This window comes from Oncorhynchus kisutch, linkage group LG15 (genome assembly GCF_002021735.2).
Source record: "Oncorhynchus kisutch isolate 150728-3 linkage group LG15, Okis_V2, whole genome shotgun sequence".
Classification (NCBI taxonomy): domain Eukaryota; kingdom Metazoa; phylum Chordata; class Actinopteri; order Salmoniformes; family Salmonidae; genus Oncorhynchus; species Oncorhynchus kisutch.
Genome location: NC_034188.2, coordinates 34,637,909 through 34,654,489, shown reverse-complemented (window position 1 = coordinate 34,654,489; position 16,581 = coordinate 34,637,909). Strand labels below are relative to the sequence as shown.

The window sequence follows — 16,581 nt, the reverse complement described above, 5'->3', positions numbered from 1 at the left end:
CACTAATTGGACCATTCAGATCAGCTCTGAAGAAGATCTTATGTAAAAAGATGGAACAAATATCAGAATTGGGCTGCCTGTGTAAACGCAGCCATACACCCCCTTGAAGGTACTTGTATAAAGTCTCTACATGTCAATCAAACTGATGAGCCGAAACAACTCTCGAGAAGATTAAGTCTTCTCGGCAGTTCGAGTGTAATGTAGTAGTGACTGGCTGCATTGTAGAACGTTCATGTCTTGCGTTTGATGTTTTTTTATTTAGAAAATGTATTATATTGTATCTCTATATATTCATCTATTCTAGCTCCTGCAAACATTATTTTCTGTATGCGCCTTAACGTTACTTCCTGTGTGCTCTAAGCCCCCGGATATCCCCTATCGATCGCATTGAGAGCTTAATCTACTTGTTGTAACTGGGGGGATGCAAACTTATTGATACGTAACGATTATCACGATGTATAAAGACATGTGAAACAGTTCTCCGAGATTTCCTAACATTGTTTCGAACATGCCTGTTGTCAGAGAAGCTGCGGTCGTGGGTCTTGCTCTTGCAGTAACCGGAGGAGTTGCGTATGTCATCTGGACCTATGCGTCTTCGGGGGAAAAGCCAAAGCAAGAACCAGAGAAAATAGGAAAGCAGACTAGGAAAAAAACTGCACAAAAAGCACCAGAACCCGCACAGCAAACACCAACAATCGTAACAGAGGTACTTTTTGTTCGTATTATGCTTACAAAATGTCTATTTTGAGGCACGCCTACTTGACGGATGTTTGTGGTTGCTATTGGAAATTACCTCACCGCCACAGAAAAGTACTTGTGAAGATATTAAACAAGTTAGACTTTTCAAACTAGAGACTTGTAAACTAGAGGCAAATATCCTGTGCAGTTTATAACAAATAGGGTCCACAGATAGGCAATATATCTTAATACAAGGGCGCCACTTTGGTTTTAGAAGTGTATAACCTGTGTATAACCTGTTCCGCATAACCTGGCGGAACTTTTTGGGGCATCTAAAGCTAATTTCCTGCATTTTTACGTAATATGCCTTATCTATTTGAACAAAAAGTAATTAAAAAATGCCCACAGTTATCAAGCTAGGTGGGAGGGAGGTCATTATTAAATATGTTTAAGTGATAAGACTGAACTAGGTCAATATTTTCTATTTTATTTCCAAACATTTTCCTTGGGAATTGAAAAAAATGAATGGTGGGAAATGGGAAGGAAATTGTGTTGGGAGAGAGTTGAGTTAGACTGGTGTGGGTCGGGTGTGCAGGCTGCTTGGGCTGGCTGGTCGGTCTGGCTGAAATTTGATATTGAGGATGTCTTAATAAAAACAATCAAAAGTCTGTATTGGTTGTTAGACTCTTGGTTTAAAATTCACCTCCGCTCCATCACAAACTGGTCTTCCCTGGCTGTTTGACCCTGCTGAGACCCCTGTCACCATCTGATCCGTGCTCTTAACTGACTTGCCTAGTTAAATAAAGGTAAAAATAAATCAATAAAAGATTAAGCATGACAAAGAATTACCTTAGTGTACATTTATACAGTATATTATCCAAGAATAGAATAAATGATCCAATAATGGAAATTACCATTATTCCCAGATCCTAGACTGTAGCTTTAAGCTTAAACTGCTGTTTTGTAGCTATGCCCATCAATATAAGATGGAACTTTGTATCATTCACTGATATTGTTAATATACTGCGGAATTCACCTGAGCTCTGTAGACTGTTCTACCCTGGCTGTGTGACCCTGCTGGGACCCCTGTCACCATCTGATCCTACTAAGACATGGTGAGCAGTGTTGTGTACTGACTGTGCACTCAAGGTCTGCCATCCCACGGGACCTGCGGGCCCCGACAGAGATCATTGCGGCACGATCTGCATTTTTCATTCTGTGGGCGGTCAGACGGATGACTTTTGGATGAAAGCATTTTTGTATCCACCGATTATTTGGAAACGGTCCTCTTTCTGCGTTGTATGCGGTAGCCTACCTATTGTATTAAAATCAAATTTTTCGCATTATTCACACACACATAATTCGCTGCTTCAAGGTCCTGCCATTCTTAAGTGGCCTACCTCTCCTAGTTGATAATGAGAGTTCGAGTACGCTTAGTATGTGTGGTCTCATTGAAATAGAGTAAGCTGCATACGTGGGTGGGGAATTACGTGGCAGTTAATTTAAATATGAAATTAACTTAAATATGATTAGACTGTAGTTTGCTAAATTGTCTGTAAATAAATAGGCTTGATAATGGAGTAAAGGAGGGTGCTCGACCAATGTGAGTCGACGTGCAATCAAAAAATGGAATCATCATTGAAAAAGAAAAGGCACAACTCGCACATTAGTTAGGCTACAATGGTGAGCGAGCGTTGCACCTTTTCATTTTCCATAATGATTTATTAACCATTTATTTGTCTCTGCCTCCAAAATGTCTTCCTAAAAGCTAGGCTATATCCTATAGGCCTATGAAAAATGTAGTACGTGTCGCTGTCATCATTCTTGCTGCATCCAGTTCAGTAGACATACCTGTGAGATCAGGTGTGTTCTCAATTAAATAGAGTAGGCTATAGCCTATACATGGGCGGAGAAGCACGGGCAGTTATCTTTCCAAGGATATGTTGCCTCGACATAGGCCTAAATATTGATCACCCATATTTCTCAGTCTGAAAATATTCCCACTCCTAAAAGGGAACTATGAAAATAACTCAAGAGAATGTGGAAGTCTTTCGTACTCTGCTCTCTTCAAACTACATCTAGCATATTGGCCGATATAGCCCAGTAATACAGATAGTCTAATATAAGAATCTCTAGGAGTTTAAACAATTTCTTAAGTCATTTTTGCATTTGATATTCCCTATGGGGCGCAAAATTAATGGGACCATGGCTGGCATGTGAGCTGCGTCACATACGCCTAAAATAACATTGCGGGACTTCATTTGGGTTTGGGACCAGTTCTTGGGGTAGCGAGTGGGAGTCAGACAGAAAGCCAACAGCTGACGCGGATTCCGGTATGAAAAGCTGCGGATGGAGGCGGGAGCGGAATGAAGAAATCGGTCCTGCGCAGACCTCTACTGTGTGTTTATTACTGTGTCCGTGTGAAAAGTAGGGAATTAGCTCGGGAACTGACAGATCAATAACATTACATTGCCATACTGACTAATAAAAACGTACATTGCACTGAAAAAAATGCCAGAATATAAATCTTCAATCGTTTGGCTGATGGTTCCATCATTTGATTCAGGTCTAGTGTGATGAGGCAAAAATAATAGCTAACTTTAGCCAACTTTTGGCCAGCTCTCTCTAACTGTACATCAACTGGCGAAAGCTAGCCAAGTTCATTTACTCCTGTTGAAAGGGGACCAAACAAAGGCTACAAAACATGTCTATACAAACAACTGCTGTTAGCTATATGAGGTGGCTATTATTACTATCTATCTGACAGATAGCTAGAGGTTAGAGCTGACCTGGCTGTCCTAGCTAATAGCTAACGTAGCTAATTCATTCACGTCAGTTGAGAGGGGATGAAACGTTACATGTCAGTTACAATACTAGCTCAGCACTGCAAAAAAACACTCGTTTTTTTCCTGTTAAAAGTTCAACCGCAGTTACCTTGCCAGCTACATCGGTCAACTAAAGAGTATCCCGTTTCTGCTCTGCTTGCCTTCACAACTCGGTGAACGAGCGCAACACATACACACTGAACCATGCTCAACTCTCCTGTGCTGTTCTAGCCAGCAGGATAATTAATGGCGTTTTGTATAAGCTAACCTGTAACACCCAGTAAAGGAAACATAATTATCACACATCTGGTCTACAAACTGTAGCTAGGTCCAAGTCTTATCTTGACATTATAATCTTGCTGCACTGTTTTATCATGCACTAGTCTATTCTTACTCAGGCATTGGTTAGCTCGAACTGACCACATGCTGTTGTAATGTGACAGTTCCCCTTCAGTCTCTTTGACTTCTATGTGATAGAAAACTAAGGCTGAAGTAAAGATGAAGCAATAAAAGTTCATTGTGGGCTTAAATCGATGGTTCACTATTTGCAATGACCAGTACCATGGCCCAGGCTTTATAAATGTTCACATAACACATGATTCCGGATCAGCAATTACAGAAAAGTATTAATATGCAATGTTTAAATATATTATTATCCGGGTTGTGTTAACTTGTGTATCTGGATGTGCTTTTATTATTATGTGCCATCTTAGACAAAGGCCACGGGAAAGCAAGTCCTGGTGCTTGGCCTCGAAGGGGCAGGGAAGACCAGCTTGCTTCACTGCTTTGCCTCGGGGAGTCTGGAGCAGGATGTGACCCCAACACAGGGGTTCAATGCCGTCTCCATCAATAGAGAGGACCTGCAGATTGAGTTCCTAGAAAGTAAATGCAACTTGCACATGAAAATATTGAGTACAGTTACTGATTATCTGGATGACCAGGATATGAAGGACCAACATGAGTTCATCACTCGATATGCATTCATAGTCTTTTCTTGTGTTTAATAAATGTTAAAAAATGACTTACTGCTCTGATACCTTATGGTGAAGAAATGAACTAAAAACATGCCATCTTTTGCAGTTGGTGGCACAGAGAATCTGCAGCCCTATTGGAAGAGGTACATGTGCAAGGCTATGGTGCTCGTATTTGTGGTGGACTCTTCCAACGCCGCCCAGTTCCCTTTGGCTAAGAAGCATCTCCACGAGCTGCTCGAAACCGACCTCTACCTTCCCTTAGTGGTACTAGCCAACAAGCAGGTGAGACTGACATACTGATTTAGGGCTTGCATCTCAATTGTCTTTCCTTGATTCCTCACGTCTTCTCTCCTCGCCTCCTTCTCAAAACGCGTTGAAGGGGAGTGTCAGAGGGGAGTAACCTTGGATCTTTTTCAAGAATTTTAAGAATGAGATGAGGAAGGACGTGAGGAACCCAGGACAGACGTGAGAACGAGCCAAGAGTTGCATTTCAATAGTCTTGTGGCGTTTCCTTTCCTCGTCGCCTCTTTTTCATCCTTGTGAGATACTGCACCTGCTCCAGTGTCTCACCTTGGGTTTGTTCCCGTTATTCCCCTTATCTCCAGGATAACCAGGGGGCCTGCAGTATCACAACACTCCATGAAGCCCTGTCCCTGGAGGAGGTGGGGGACCAGCGCAAGCTCTTCCTCATCGGCACCCATGTAAGGAAGTGGGACACAGAGGTGAATTCTGCTGTGCAGGACGCACGGGACCTGATCATTCAAATGGTGCAGGATGGTAGATAGACTCACCATCTAGTCATCAGCTATGAATGTCCCACTGGCTGAGAGGTGATAGGTTAGTTTAGTTTCATCCTGCCCTGGCTTGCCTTCATTTGTTGTTGATAGCACTAGCTACAATCTCTACTGACAGACTGCATGATAGTGAAAGGCCTCATTCACATCCAAAGAAGCCATAAGCTGACAAGGTTCTTATGGTCAAACTCATTCACTGGTAATTGTATTAGCACAAATGAACAATAGCACAGAGTTTTATCATTTACTTGCCTCTGTAGTTTTTCACTTCCAGACACAATAATTCAAGGATGGTCTCAACATCCTTACCTATAGGGATTGAATTGATAATGCTTTGTTGTTATCAAATATTATTCTCGTAGAGTTATGCACAACTTGCAGAGCATAATGCAGGTTCATTTTAGACAAATGGCTGTTAGGTAGTATGTTGAAGACCCTTTTGTTGTACATAGGATTATTTTTGTTTATATTGCATAGGAACGTGATGTATTGACTATATTGTCTTAAAGGGACCTTGCTACATAGTTATATTTTCTTAAAACCGATTGTGATATTTAATTAAACAAAGCAAACTGAACAATTCCAAAGTATCATTTTTCACTTGTGTCTGGGCATTTGGCTAACAATGTTTTGCCTTGGAGTAGGTTGAAGCGTTTACATGCACTAAGGAATACATCTACATGTGAGCACAACATGTGCTACTCATTTTCATGTTCATCACTTGTAAAACTACCGGTATAATCTTGAGTAATAAGCCGGTATGAAGTGCACTACAGAATTTCAAAAACCAATGGAACAATTATTTGTATGGCATGACTATAACAGACCTCCAAACTGTTTCTGTCATTTATGCATAAAATACCAAATTTTTCCCCCACTCTTTTTTCTGTTTTGTTTCATCTGGTGATGTAAATAAAAACCTGGTTATAAATACCTGCGTGGCTCAAATTGTTCTCTATAGGCTTATGCTGACATTTAGTTCTCACTCCTCCAATATAAATAACTATATGTTTATTTTTGGAGTTAAAATACAGCTAACCATAAATATTTATGTCATTGTTGACCTCCGATATCACTTTTCATTTGAAATCCTGTATCGGAACTCTTAAGAAAGAAGATAGACGCACTCCCAAAAGGGACTAGTACACTCCGGTTTCAACCCGCCACACTCAAGTAGTCCACTCCTGTCATGTGATAAGTTGCTAGGGACTCCCAATGCCATAGCAACAACACAGACCATTGTGACCCAGCAGGTGAATTCAACTGGGTACATTTATAATGACTTTCCATCAGGCAGATATGGTATCTGGGAAAAAAGGTACGTATGGTGGGGACCATGTTGTCCGACTGCTTATGTTGAACACCATTTTAATGTTATCCTTAAATTGTGGTCTTTTTAAAAAAAAAAATAGAATTTCCATTTTTATCACAAGGGGCTAAACCCAATTGCGTATTATTCTCTGAACAATCCTCTCTTTTGTAGGACTTGAATCCAGATCATGTCCATCAAACAGGTGCACATCTTTTCTTTATGAATTCCTTGCTTTCAGATCAAACTGATGTGCGAAAAAAAAAAGTCAGGTACTACAACTACTGTCCAGTTGTTGGTTGTCTTTGTATTGTCAAGATACATTTTAACAGGGAATAATGAAATGAAACATTCTTGTAGGATTCTGGAACTTGCACAACACAAAGAAAACAAAACAGTGTGGGTCACAACACCTTGGTAAGTAGGCTACTTTTTGAGTATTGGTATTTGCAAATAATTATATGCTCATTACATTTGACATGTTTCTATGACAAGTCTATCAGTTGGAAAAAAACATGAAAGCAAGTACTTTTTTTGTTTATACGTTAGCATTCATAGTGGAGATGTTTATTTGATTTCCTCATTGATCTAGTCCAAAGCTTACCTGGGGCAATCAGGAGTCAATATGGCCTCTGTCTTACTCAGCGCTGGGTGCAGTTCCAACAGAGAGAATCCAATACCTAGCTAAGCACAAAAGAGACTTCTCAGCATGGGAGGACCACCTGAGGTAATGTATGTAAACTAATTACACCCAGGCTGAACATTATTGATTACTCTCAAAAAAGTATGATCCAACAGTTTGACTAAAAAAGCACTGTAAGTAGGTATACTCGATACATTACCATTTTATTGTGCAGTGTCACCACAAAACAGTGAAAATGTTTGCTAAGTCTTATATTGGTCTGCTCCAAAAGCTTGTGTAATATACAGTACATTTGGCTCTGAGCTCAAGCGCAGGAAATGGTCCTCCAGAGTGAAAAGGAATGGATGTTAAGGCGTCAGATTTAGACAGACCTGTATTAGATAATACAAAAAAAGAAAGTAGGTTATCATTCAGCTGCCAAGCTAAACGTGCAAGCAACATTAGACAAATCATTCAATCAAAATTCTTCTCAGGAAGCCCTGCCTTGTAAGCTATTTGTTGAATTGAAGAAGGCAGCATTTGCCAGTAAGTGAGAATGAATGGCCAGTTTGGCCACAGGCAAGCTGCCATCATTGTTTCTGTGCTCATTGAATTTATGTTTTAATGTGCTGCAGTTCGTTTTTTGTGTGGTTTTGACAGAGAAACAATGCCCAAGTGTTCCAAGTGGTTGTAGTTTGACCACATAACCTCACCAACCTACTAGAAATAGGAGACAGATATTTGGCATTCTTCAAATGTTCAGTTTATGACTAAACCATTAACTCTAATGAGATTACGGAAAAGTGAATTTAGCTGCCTGGGTGCTGCCTGCAGGCAACAGAGGTGGTATGTCACCCACACAATGTGTCATGATCTATATCTCGCATAAATGTGAAATGAAATTGTTCAGGTTCAACACAGTCCGATCTGTCTATTCACCCCTCTAAAACGTTGCATCATTAGTGATGCATTTAATCCTTTCAAATGTCCATTGAGACAGGAGGTTAAGTTTCTTACCCTCTGGCATGATGAGACTTCTTTTAGTCCAAAGAAATGGACGGAAATTGCTTGTATTTTCCTGCAGGAAAGACGAGGAGGTGATCTCCTCCAGGAAGACATTACGTTCTTCCTCCAAGACAGACCAGTACGAGCTCGTTGTCCGCCTGTCAACACCCAAGACCAGGTCCCGAAGCTCCCAAGAAATGGGGTAAAATCCCCAAGAAAACGTGACTATAACAAAATGTGCCCAGTCCACATTGTTAAATACTAGAGTATACGCAAGCCTGCCACTTGGCCCAGATCCTCCTTGGCCTAAGAAGCCGATATTTTGACATGTGTTATTTCAGTTGCGAGTTGTGGCTCTGGGAGAGAGAGGAGACGATGATGAGATAATAGGGGTTATTGTCCAAAGGTCAGGCCCCTGGGACATTCAGAGACGGCCACGGAAGTATTTTTATAAATCTTAAAGCGCAGCAGCGCACATTTGGCCTCAAGCCTTCTAGAAAGGACTCTCAGGCCTGCACACTGGAGCGAATATAAAAAACAATATGCCTCTTTGTATTCATGCCTCTGTGGAGCACACTCCCTTGGGAATGGTCTGAAAAGATGAGGTTTTAGTTCAGGGCAGAGGGCTATGTTGGGGTGTTTGTGTTTGTTTTATGGTGATCTTGCATATAGAACTATTAGAATCTCTGTGGTTCCACAGTCCTCCTCACACGTCGTGTTGTGAGTACAGCTGCCCCATCTGGCACATAGACCCCAGAGTGAAAACTGCTGAGACCACTCCACGGCTACTACAGCTAGCCAATCCCAAAGCGAACCACCTCAACTTCAAAAGCAACAGGGAGGTAAGTGCCTAGAAAGAAAGGTAAGTTATTCATTCAGTTCAGTGTAATTGAAAGTGTTGCCAAAGGTGTATATCAAAGGTTTACAGTTGCTGTACCTTTTGGATAACATTTGGATAACTTATTCAGAACTGGAGGGAGGGGGGGGGGGTTGCCTTCAAGGCTTGAGGTTGTTTTCACAATTGCATGTTTGATTGGGAAACCATACATAAGTCAGTGATTCATCTTTTACTTATTTTTCTTTTTTGAAGAAAGTGGAGACATACATTTCCTATGCTGCCAAAACAGCCCAGACCACTCCCAGGCTGGACCAGCTCTCGCTGCCCAAGTTGAGGGACAGTAAAATGTTCTTTGAGCGAGGACATCCAGAGGACTCCATTTGGCCAGTGAGCTCATTGCCTTTACTGTCACCCACACAACACGCTGGAAAACAGTTAAATTCATAGACCTAGAATAATGCTCTGCACCAATGTGTAACATTGTCTCAATGTTGTTGTGATGTGCAATTTTTTTTTTCTTTCTATAATTTGAAGAAAGATGCGCCGTGAGAAAGAGTATGCTTTCAAATAAGTTTTTTAGATCCTTGGAGAGAACTCACTGAAACATGCATTCTCAACAGGTGTCAAGGAGAGCCCGTCAGGCCACAGCAACTTCACGACTTCAAACTCTATCAGCTCCTAAGGGACTTAATAAGGACTACATCCCTCTGAGAGACCTGCCACCTTTATGAGCTTGCTTCTCCATCAAGGTCCATGTTGGTGCACAATGTACTAGGAAAATGGCCACTGAGAAAAGCAAAATAAATGGGTACAGAGTACTCAAGGGGTCTCTAATAAAACAACGTCTTGTGCTTTTTAAAAATCTGTTTGGCGCCAGAGCCGAGATGGGAAAACCGGGCGCTTTTGTGCCCCACTGGTTTTGCAATCATGTGCATTGAGATGTGTTGCTTGGAGCTCTTTTTGGCGACATCGAAGCAATACATTACATTTGTCTTTAGCAAACAGCCAAACCAAACTGTTGCTTTGCTCCAGTAGGCTCTCTTTCCAGAAGAATGTGTTTTCATCTTTTGAAATGAGAGCAACGGAATGATAAAAGGATCCACATGTGTTTCGACATTTCAATCATTCTGGGTTCTCTGTTTTCATATCAAAACCACCTGTTGTAAAGATTCCTCGCGTGTTTTCCTTGAGATAGTGAAATTTCATAGATTGATTCAAAAACCATATTCTCGCCCCAGGTGCTTTAAATGTCAGCCTCCCAGTCTACATGACCACTGTTTAATTTACAAAAGGCACCGTGACCTCTGTTTGAAATACACTGTAATCCTGGTTACACTACAGGCACATGTGAGCATTACCTAAAAGTGGACACAATAGCTTTCAACGGGGCTATGTGGATTCAGAGCGGTGCGGGAAGTTTGGTGGAGCCGCCATGAGTTTAGGGCCCGAGCGGAGAAGCGAACAGACCTCGGAGGCTGGACTTCAAATCAGATCCAAGCGTCCAACTGGGACCTAATCTTGGATAAGCCAGCAATGATCGTGACCTTGGACTGCAGGATAAAGAGGGATAGAGTGGAAGGTGGAGGAGGGCGAGGAGGAAGGAGGAGTGTCATGACCGTTGGTGCCTCCCACTGGTTGACTCACTTCCCATGGGGCACCTGTTCCTACAGAGGAGCTCTGATCTATGCTGCTGGTTATCTGTCTGTGTGTGGCAGCCAGCTCTGACACGTTCATCAAGCTCCAGCTGACACTGATAGTCTCTGAGTGGGGTGGCTGTGTCACTGTCTGGATCCCGCCAGTTACATGAGATGTTGACGCTTGCAGAGTATTAGTGAGACTGATCTGGATTTGGCAGAGAACTGCAACGCTATATTAAACTACACTTTTTATAAAGGGCTTCTAAACGGTCCGTAATTAGTTTATAGACAGTTCATTATGGATGTAGTAATTGGTAATAAACTGTGTGTGTAAATATATCCCCTCTTTAAACACCTGAATGAAGATCACATTTTTAACTACTGGGTGAAACTAGCTACTTTCACATTTAGCCACTTAAACCCTATGAAGAGCTGTCTGCACACATCTATTTCCTATCAACTCTTCACTGCCTCAATAGTTAAGTATGCAAACAAATGTCATGGTCCATTTTGTGTCTTATCGGCCTTGATTGATCTTCTCATATTATCCTTGACTATTCAAGGCTGCACTCAAATACCCTTTGATCAAATAAAATCTAAAATATGTGGTCGGCCTACATCTTCAACCCCCACACACATGCACTTCCTCCTAATGCAGGGATAACAACAAACCAAGACATCCTCACTTGCCCCTTTTGGTTGAACTTAAAATAAAGTGAAAACCGACAAGAAACTGTCATCCTTGTGAGAACTGTTGTCGCTCATACATCGAAGCACATGTGAATCCTCTTAGTCTAGCAGCTTCTTGAGTCCTGGAAAGTGCGTCTTGGACAGAGTGCAGTTTGGACACTTCTGGAGTCAGTTCCTGGGGCCAGCTGGACCAGGCTCTGACGCTCACCAGTCTTGGGGTGACAGATTCCACACAAGCCTGCTAAGTCCTCTTAGCAACAGACAATGCAGGGCCCATTCAAATTCCATACACCCCACATTGGCCTCTTATAGAGCACTAACGGCCTTTCATTCCACTGAATTGTGGTTCGGAAATGACATAACAAGCGGTATGGCATTATCTTCCTGATATACTTTGCCAGGTATCAGCACATATCAATAAAGGTGGGGTATACTTTTTTTTCTCTGATCTTCAAATATCCATTTCTTTATTGGTTTGTTTACTTATTTTAGTTGTTTTGCAGCTGCAACACAAGTCATAAGATGGCATGCAATGATTTAAGAGTGCCGTGCAAGAAGAGACTATATGCGTTCAGCTGGAGCTTGATGAATGTTCAGCAATTGGTGAGTTAGCTGCTCAACTCTCAACAAACACACTTGTTTTTCCCTCTTTGGGTGTGACTTTTTTTACACAGTCAGCTGAACAGGGGAAACAAAACAGACCGGGACAGGAAGAACAGTATATACCACTGTGTGTGTGCAGTATGTGCAGCCAGGCCACACAGCTATCTCTTATAACACACTGTAAAACAGAGAGGAGAGTTTTATTAGGACCAGAAGTACCTGAGTTAGTATATATTTTTGTTGTAGGCGGTTCTCACAATCAGTCCATCATTACCCTAAGTTTGTTGGCAGGATATCACTCCCTTCTCTCTTTACTTCACGTTATTTCCCCTAGACAGATATTTAGAAACTGGGACAACTGAACCGACAAGTAGGTGGCATCACCTGCTGGTGGTTGTTTGCTCTTAACCTCAGCTTACTTGTCTAAAGCCTTTCCCTCCAAATTTGCCATCTTCCCTGTTACATGGCTAGCCGATTCTGTAGAATCTGTCGTAAAATGAGTGCTGCCTCACATCTTTTATAGTCCCATGAAAGCCTAATGTTATCATCCAGCTCCCTGCTGAGAGACACACAAAACAAAGCCTCACAACCAAGTCCCCCCCCGCCAACTCTTCCCGTCATTGTACCCTACTTCCTCATTGCATTCAGCAGCCCCCTTATACAGATGACATGAAGTATGAAAGCAGGCTACCATAATGTATAATATAATATATGTTTATTTATTATTATTATATGTAAACATGGCGGTTATATTGGCAAAAAAACAATGACTCACTTTACATTCAGTAAATGAAAATAGCTTAGATACAAAAGAGAGAGAATGATTCAAGGAAGTGGGGATTGGTCAGTAAGGGCGTGGTGGGTGGGTCGGAGGAGCAACGGGATGAGGGGGAGGTTTCCTACGCCATTCCAATCTCAGTCTTTCACTGATCCCAGTTGAGCTGGAAGGCCCTCGGCCTGTCTCCACTGTGCGTTGCGTAGCCTAAACCATTTCTGAAACAAACAAAAAGAGCCCAAGGGGGGTGTCAGAGACAGATGACGGCACACCACGGCATTGTTACTATTGTTCAACCGGGTATTAGTTCCAAATACCATGTATTATTGGTCGATTTGTTTAAAACCTGAACTGACCTGGGTGAGGTAATGGCGGGTTACAAACTCAGTTAAGTCATTGTGACATGAATATTCCTGAGAAATGACATTCTTCCCCTAGGAGTTTTTCCTTAAGGCCATCAGACTGTTAAACAGCCACTGCCAGTGGCTGCTGCCAACACACTGACTCAACTCCAGCCACTTTAATAATGGGAATTGATGGGAAATTATGTAAAATATATCACTAGCCACTTTAAACAATGCTACTTAATATAATGTTTACATACCCTACATTATTCATCTCATATGTATACATATATACTGTACTCTATATCATCTACTGCATCTTTATGTAATACATGTATCACTAGCCACTTTAACTATGCCATTTTGTTTACATACTCATCTCATATGTATATACTGTACTCAATACCATCTACTGCATCTTGCCTATGCCGCTCTGTACCATCACTCATTCATATATCTTTATGTACATATTCTTTATCCCCTTACACTTGTGTCTATAAGGTAGTAGTTTTGGAATTGTTAGCTAGATTACTTGTTGGTTATTACTGCATTGTCGGAACTAGAAGCACAAGCATTTCGCTACACTCGCATTAACATCTGCTAACCATGTGTATGTGACAAATAAAATTTGATTTGATTTATGCAGGGCGATGAGGTTCCTAAAGCAACACCCAGGGCTGCTTACATCTAAATGTTCAACTGAAACAAATAAACTCTGATTTTTAGGAGGGAATTTCTGTAGCAGTATTTTTCCAGCTAGGCAATTGGGGGAGAAGTCAACTACACGCAGACTACGTTGTGGACAATTAGTTGTGTCTGGAAACAGGGTTTGGCTGTGTCATCGACTGTGAAATGCGTTCTCAACTGTGATTTCCCCACTCTATCTGAATGATGCCATCATTGCTGTGGATTCTCTTGACAACTTGGAATTCCAAACAATGACAGAATTTCATGGATGGTCAAATCATTAAGCAAAATTGTGGATAGTGAAAATTGTTATTGTGGGCCAATATAAAAAAATGTTTTTTAGCAATACCCCAGTTGAGAATAATTGGTATTTAAATGAAAACTACATATGATTCTCATTTGAAATGTCCATGCCGTAAAGTAGTCAGAATAGCCGATATAAAACCTGTCATGGGTGTTTATTCACAGATGGCTAGAAGTATTAATTGACACTGTATAGCTAAATTGTGCTTCATTTTTGTTCTCCCAGATGGATTACACAGAGAAATCACTGCAAGAAACTCCACATGACCCCATTGCCTCCGTGTGCTTTAGAAAGCACAGAAGGTCTAATAATGAGGTACTGTATGAAACACCTTGTAAAGAGGTAGAAACATGTTGCAAATGCTCTTTATGCACGAGAGGGAGTGGTAACAGGGTGTGCCCTTTCCCTTAGGTGTACTGTAAGACCTATCAAACATCCCAGTGCTTTGTTCAAACTGAATGAGACAACAGTAGGTGGTTCAAAACATCCGATGTCAATGAAGTCAGAGGGCCAAGTACTCAACCTCACCCAGAACCACATTTGCCTAGTCAAGTTGGCTGGGCTTCTTCCAACTTTGCGCACTCAATGGAAATACAATGGAAATACTGAGTCACCAGCGGAGTGAGCAGGCCAAACCGGTTTGCAGAGGAGAGATGTTCTGTGCATGTAGTTGTTGATGATCCTCCATTTGATCATCAAATAATGTGCCGGACAAAATCTGCTCAAGGCAATGGGTTGGTTACGTTCTTCTCTGTCACACACACCACTGTATCTGAAACGTGCGTATAAAAATGATCCCAGCTCACGTCTTCCTCCAAAACAACAGCAAATGAATGTATGTGAAGCCTAAAACTGATCGTGAACCCTGAAACTGAACATTATTGTCCTTTTAGCATAGTCGACGGAGAAACAAACAACAGAGTGCATTGCAACAAGCATCCTAAATACGGAATTAGAAGGACTAGCCTCTGCATAAGTGGAATGCTATCAGATAGAGGTGTCTGCGTAACTTCACCATGTTCTCAACACCTTGGAGTATCACTGACCCAGCCTTCAAGCAAAGGATAGGCCCTACCCCGAAACTTTGCATATGTTTATGTCATACTATATGGTTACTCAATGGCTAGGTTATTGCATAGTCAAGAGTCATGTCCAACAACAAACGTTGATTCAATTAAATGTATGTTGTGACTGTAACTGGCAACGTTGTTATGTAAGGACCACAGGTGTTCAGATTTATTATTAGAATGTTTGGAATTTCTGGAATGAGTAAATAATCTCTTTAAAACTGTCAGTTTTATTTTGGGGACAGTGACATGGCATGCGAACCAAAGAGCCGTCACTGGACGCGCGCGCTGTCAGCACTGTCCGAATCACGCTATTCTCTTTTGACATCGTTGCCACTGAACACAAAATATAGTTAGGCTACACATTTGGGTAGCCTAATAGAGGTCGATAATATCTCATCAAAACAAAGATCTTTCTTCTGGCCACTCATCTGCGCGCCATTACGCCTATTCAGTGAAATACCAATTGCCTCTCTTTGGAAATTTCTACATAGTATTTGTTCAATGGTGCGTGGGAAAAAAATGAGAAAAAAGTACACTGGGGTAGCATGCGCCAGCGCAGATATGTATCAATACTAAGTTATATGTACAACAACATTGTAGCCAATTGCCTATAGGTTCCCAAATATGTGTAACTCTCTAAATTACGCTCATTTTCAAGATAAACAAGGCATTCATTTGATTGTTGACATTATATTACACATTGAAAAGACAGACACATTACACATTAACCTAATTTGAGTTTTGACAATAAATGCGTGTGGATCATTTTAGGCCGTTTCTAGCCAATTCACCCCATCCTCAGCAAAGTGTATTTCCTCGCAACATTGTTTTCATCATACAAAACGAATCTCTCCATAGAGCGTAACATTTTCATTGTTGAAACAACATCGAGAACATAATTGAACACTCACCGCTGTCTCTTCCTCGGTTAGTCCGCTTTCAGCTGCGATCAACATGAGCGTCGACTCGTCGGGATGCTTGCTGACTCTGTTGAAATTCTCCTCCAGAATTTTAATCTGGTCCTCCGCTAACTGCATACTTTCCATTCCATTTGAAGCCATGTTCCCTCTCCAAAAGTGCTCTCAGCCACAGAATTCGTTTTTATGATATAGGCTCAAAATTATAGCACTTCGTGGTATAAGCTCCAATCCAAATGACGTCCGTTTGCCAGTAAATACCAGTGGCAACTAGGAAATAATGCTGGAGATAACGACCAACAGCAATCGCTTAGCAATTATAGCCCCTGAAAAACTAACAACAAAAACGCATGTCACGCTGACTGAATGTCGACTGTGTGAAAGCTCTATCACTGTCAACAGTGGCTCTCAGAGCGTTTAACAGAACACTCCCCTTCTATATGAAATTCAATGAAAGTTTGACCCCACGGAGTATGAACAAGTTTAAAAGTGACATACTCATATATGAA

General features: G+C 41.4%; 3 protein-coding genes across 3 annotated transcripts; 2 read left to right on the top strand and 1 right to left on the bottom strand.

Moving 5' to 3' along the window:
• Positions 1-135: 135 nt before the first annotated feature.
• Positions 136-6,204, top strand: LOC109905237 (ADP-ribosylation factor-like protein 9). The gene is made up of 4 exons (XM_020502507.2): positions 136-706; positions 4,217-4,385; positions 4,584-4,759; positions 5,083-6,204. Exons 1-4 carry the CDS (start codon positions 509-511, stop codon positions 5,260-5,262), a joined length of 723 nt encoding a protein of 240 aa, XP_020358096.1. The 5' UTR covers positions 136-508; the 3' UTR covers positions 5,263-6,204.
• A 291-nt stretch (positions 6,205-6,495) lies between these two features.
• Positions 6,496-11,787, top strand: spmap2l (sperm microtubule associated protein 2 like). Its single transcript, XM_020503778.2, has 8 exons — positions 6,496-6,589; positions 6,755-6,785; positions 6,941-6,997; positions 7,173-7,307; positions 8,287-8,409; positions 8,908-9,049; positions 9,298-9,432; positions 9,666-11,787. The coding sequence occupies exons 1-8, from the start codon at positions 6,550-6,552 to the stop codon at positions 9,774-9,776; spliced, it is 774 nt and encodes a 257-aa protein (XP_020359367.1). The 5' UTR covers positions 6,496-6,549; the 3' UTR covers positions 9,777-11,787.
• A 1,017-nt stretch (positions 11,788-12,804) lies between these two features.
• Positions 12,805-16,497, bottom strand: hopx (HOP homeobox). Its single transcript, XM_020503661.2, has 2 exons — positions 16,067-16,497; positions 12,805-12,968 (listed from the first exon to the last, which is right to left on the bottom strand). Exons 1-2 carry the CDS (start codon positions 16,214-16,216, stop codon positions 12,891-12,893), a joined length of 228 nt encoding a protein of 75 aa, XP_020359250.1. The 5' UTR covers positions 16,217-16,497; the 3' UTR covers positions 12,805-12,890.
• Between the last annotated feature and the right edge of the window lie 84 nt (positions 16,498-16,581).

Coding starts and splice junctions, on each gene's coding strand:
- hopx (XM_020503661.2), bottom strand. CDS start 16,216: ATGGCTTCAAATGGAATGGAAAGTATGCAGTTAGCGGAGGACCAGATT. Junction 12,969..16,066: donor TAACCGAGGAAGAGACAGCG/GTGAGTGTTCAA, acceptor TGTTTGTTTCAG/AAATGGTTTAGGCTACGCAA.
- spmap2l (XM_020503778.2), top strand. CDS start 6,550: ATGACTTTCCATCAGGCAGATATGGTATCTGGGAAAAAAG. Junction 7,308..8,286: donor GCATGGGAGGACCACCTGAG/GTAATGTATGTA, acceptor ATTTTCCTGCAG/GAAAGACGAGGAGGTGATCT. Junction 9,050..9,297: donor ACTTCAAAAGCAACAGGGAG/GTAAGTGCCTAG, acceptor TCTTTTTTGAAG/AAAGTGGAGACATACATTTC.
- LOC109905237 (XM_020502507.2), top strand. CDS start 509: ATGCCTGTTGTCAGAGAAGCTGCGGTCGTGGGTCTTGCTCTTGCAGTA. Junction 707..4,216: donor CACCAACAATCGTAACAGAG/GTACTTTTTGTT, acceptor GTGCCATCTTAG/ACAAAGGCCACGGGAAAGCA. Junction 4,386..4,583: donor GCAGATTGAGTTCCTAGAAA/GTAAATGCAACT, acceptor CATCTTTTGCAG/TTGGTGGCACAGAGAATCTG.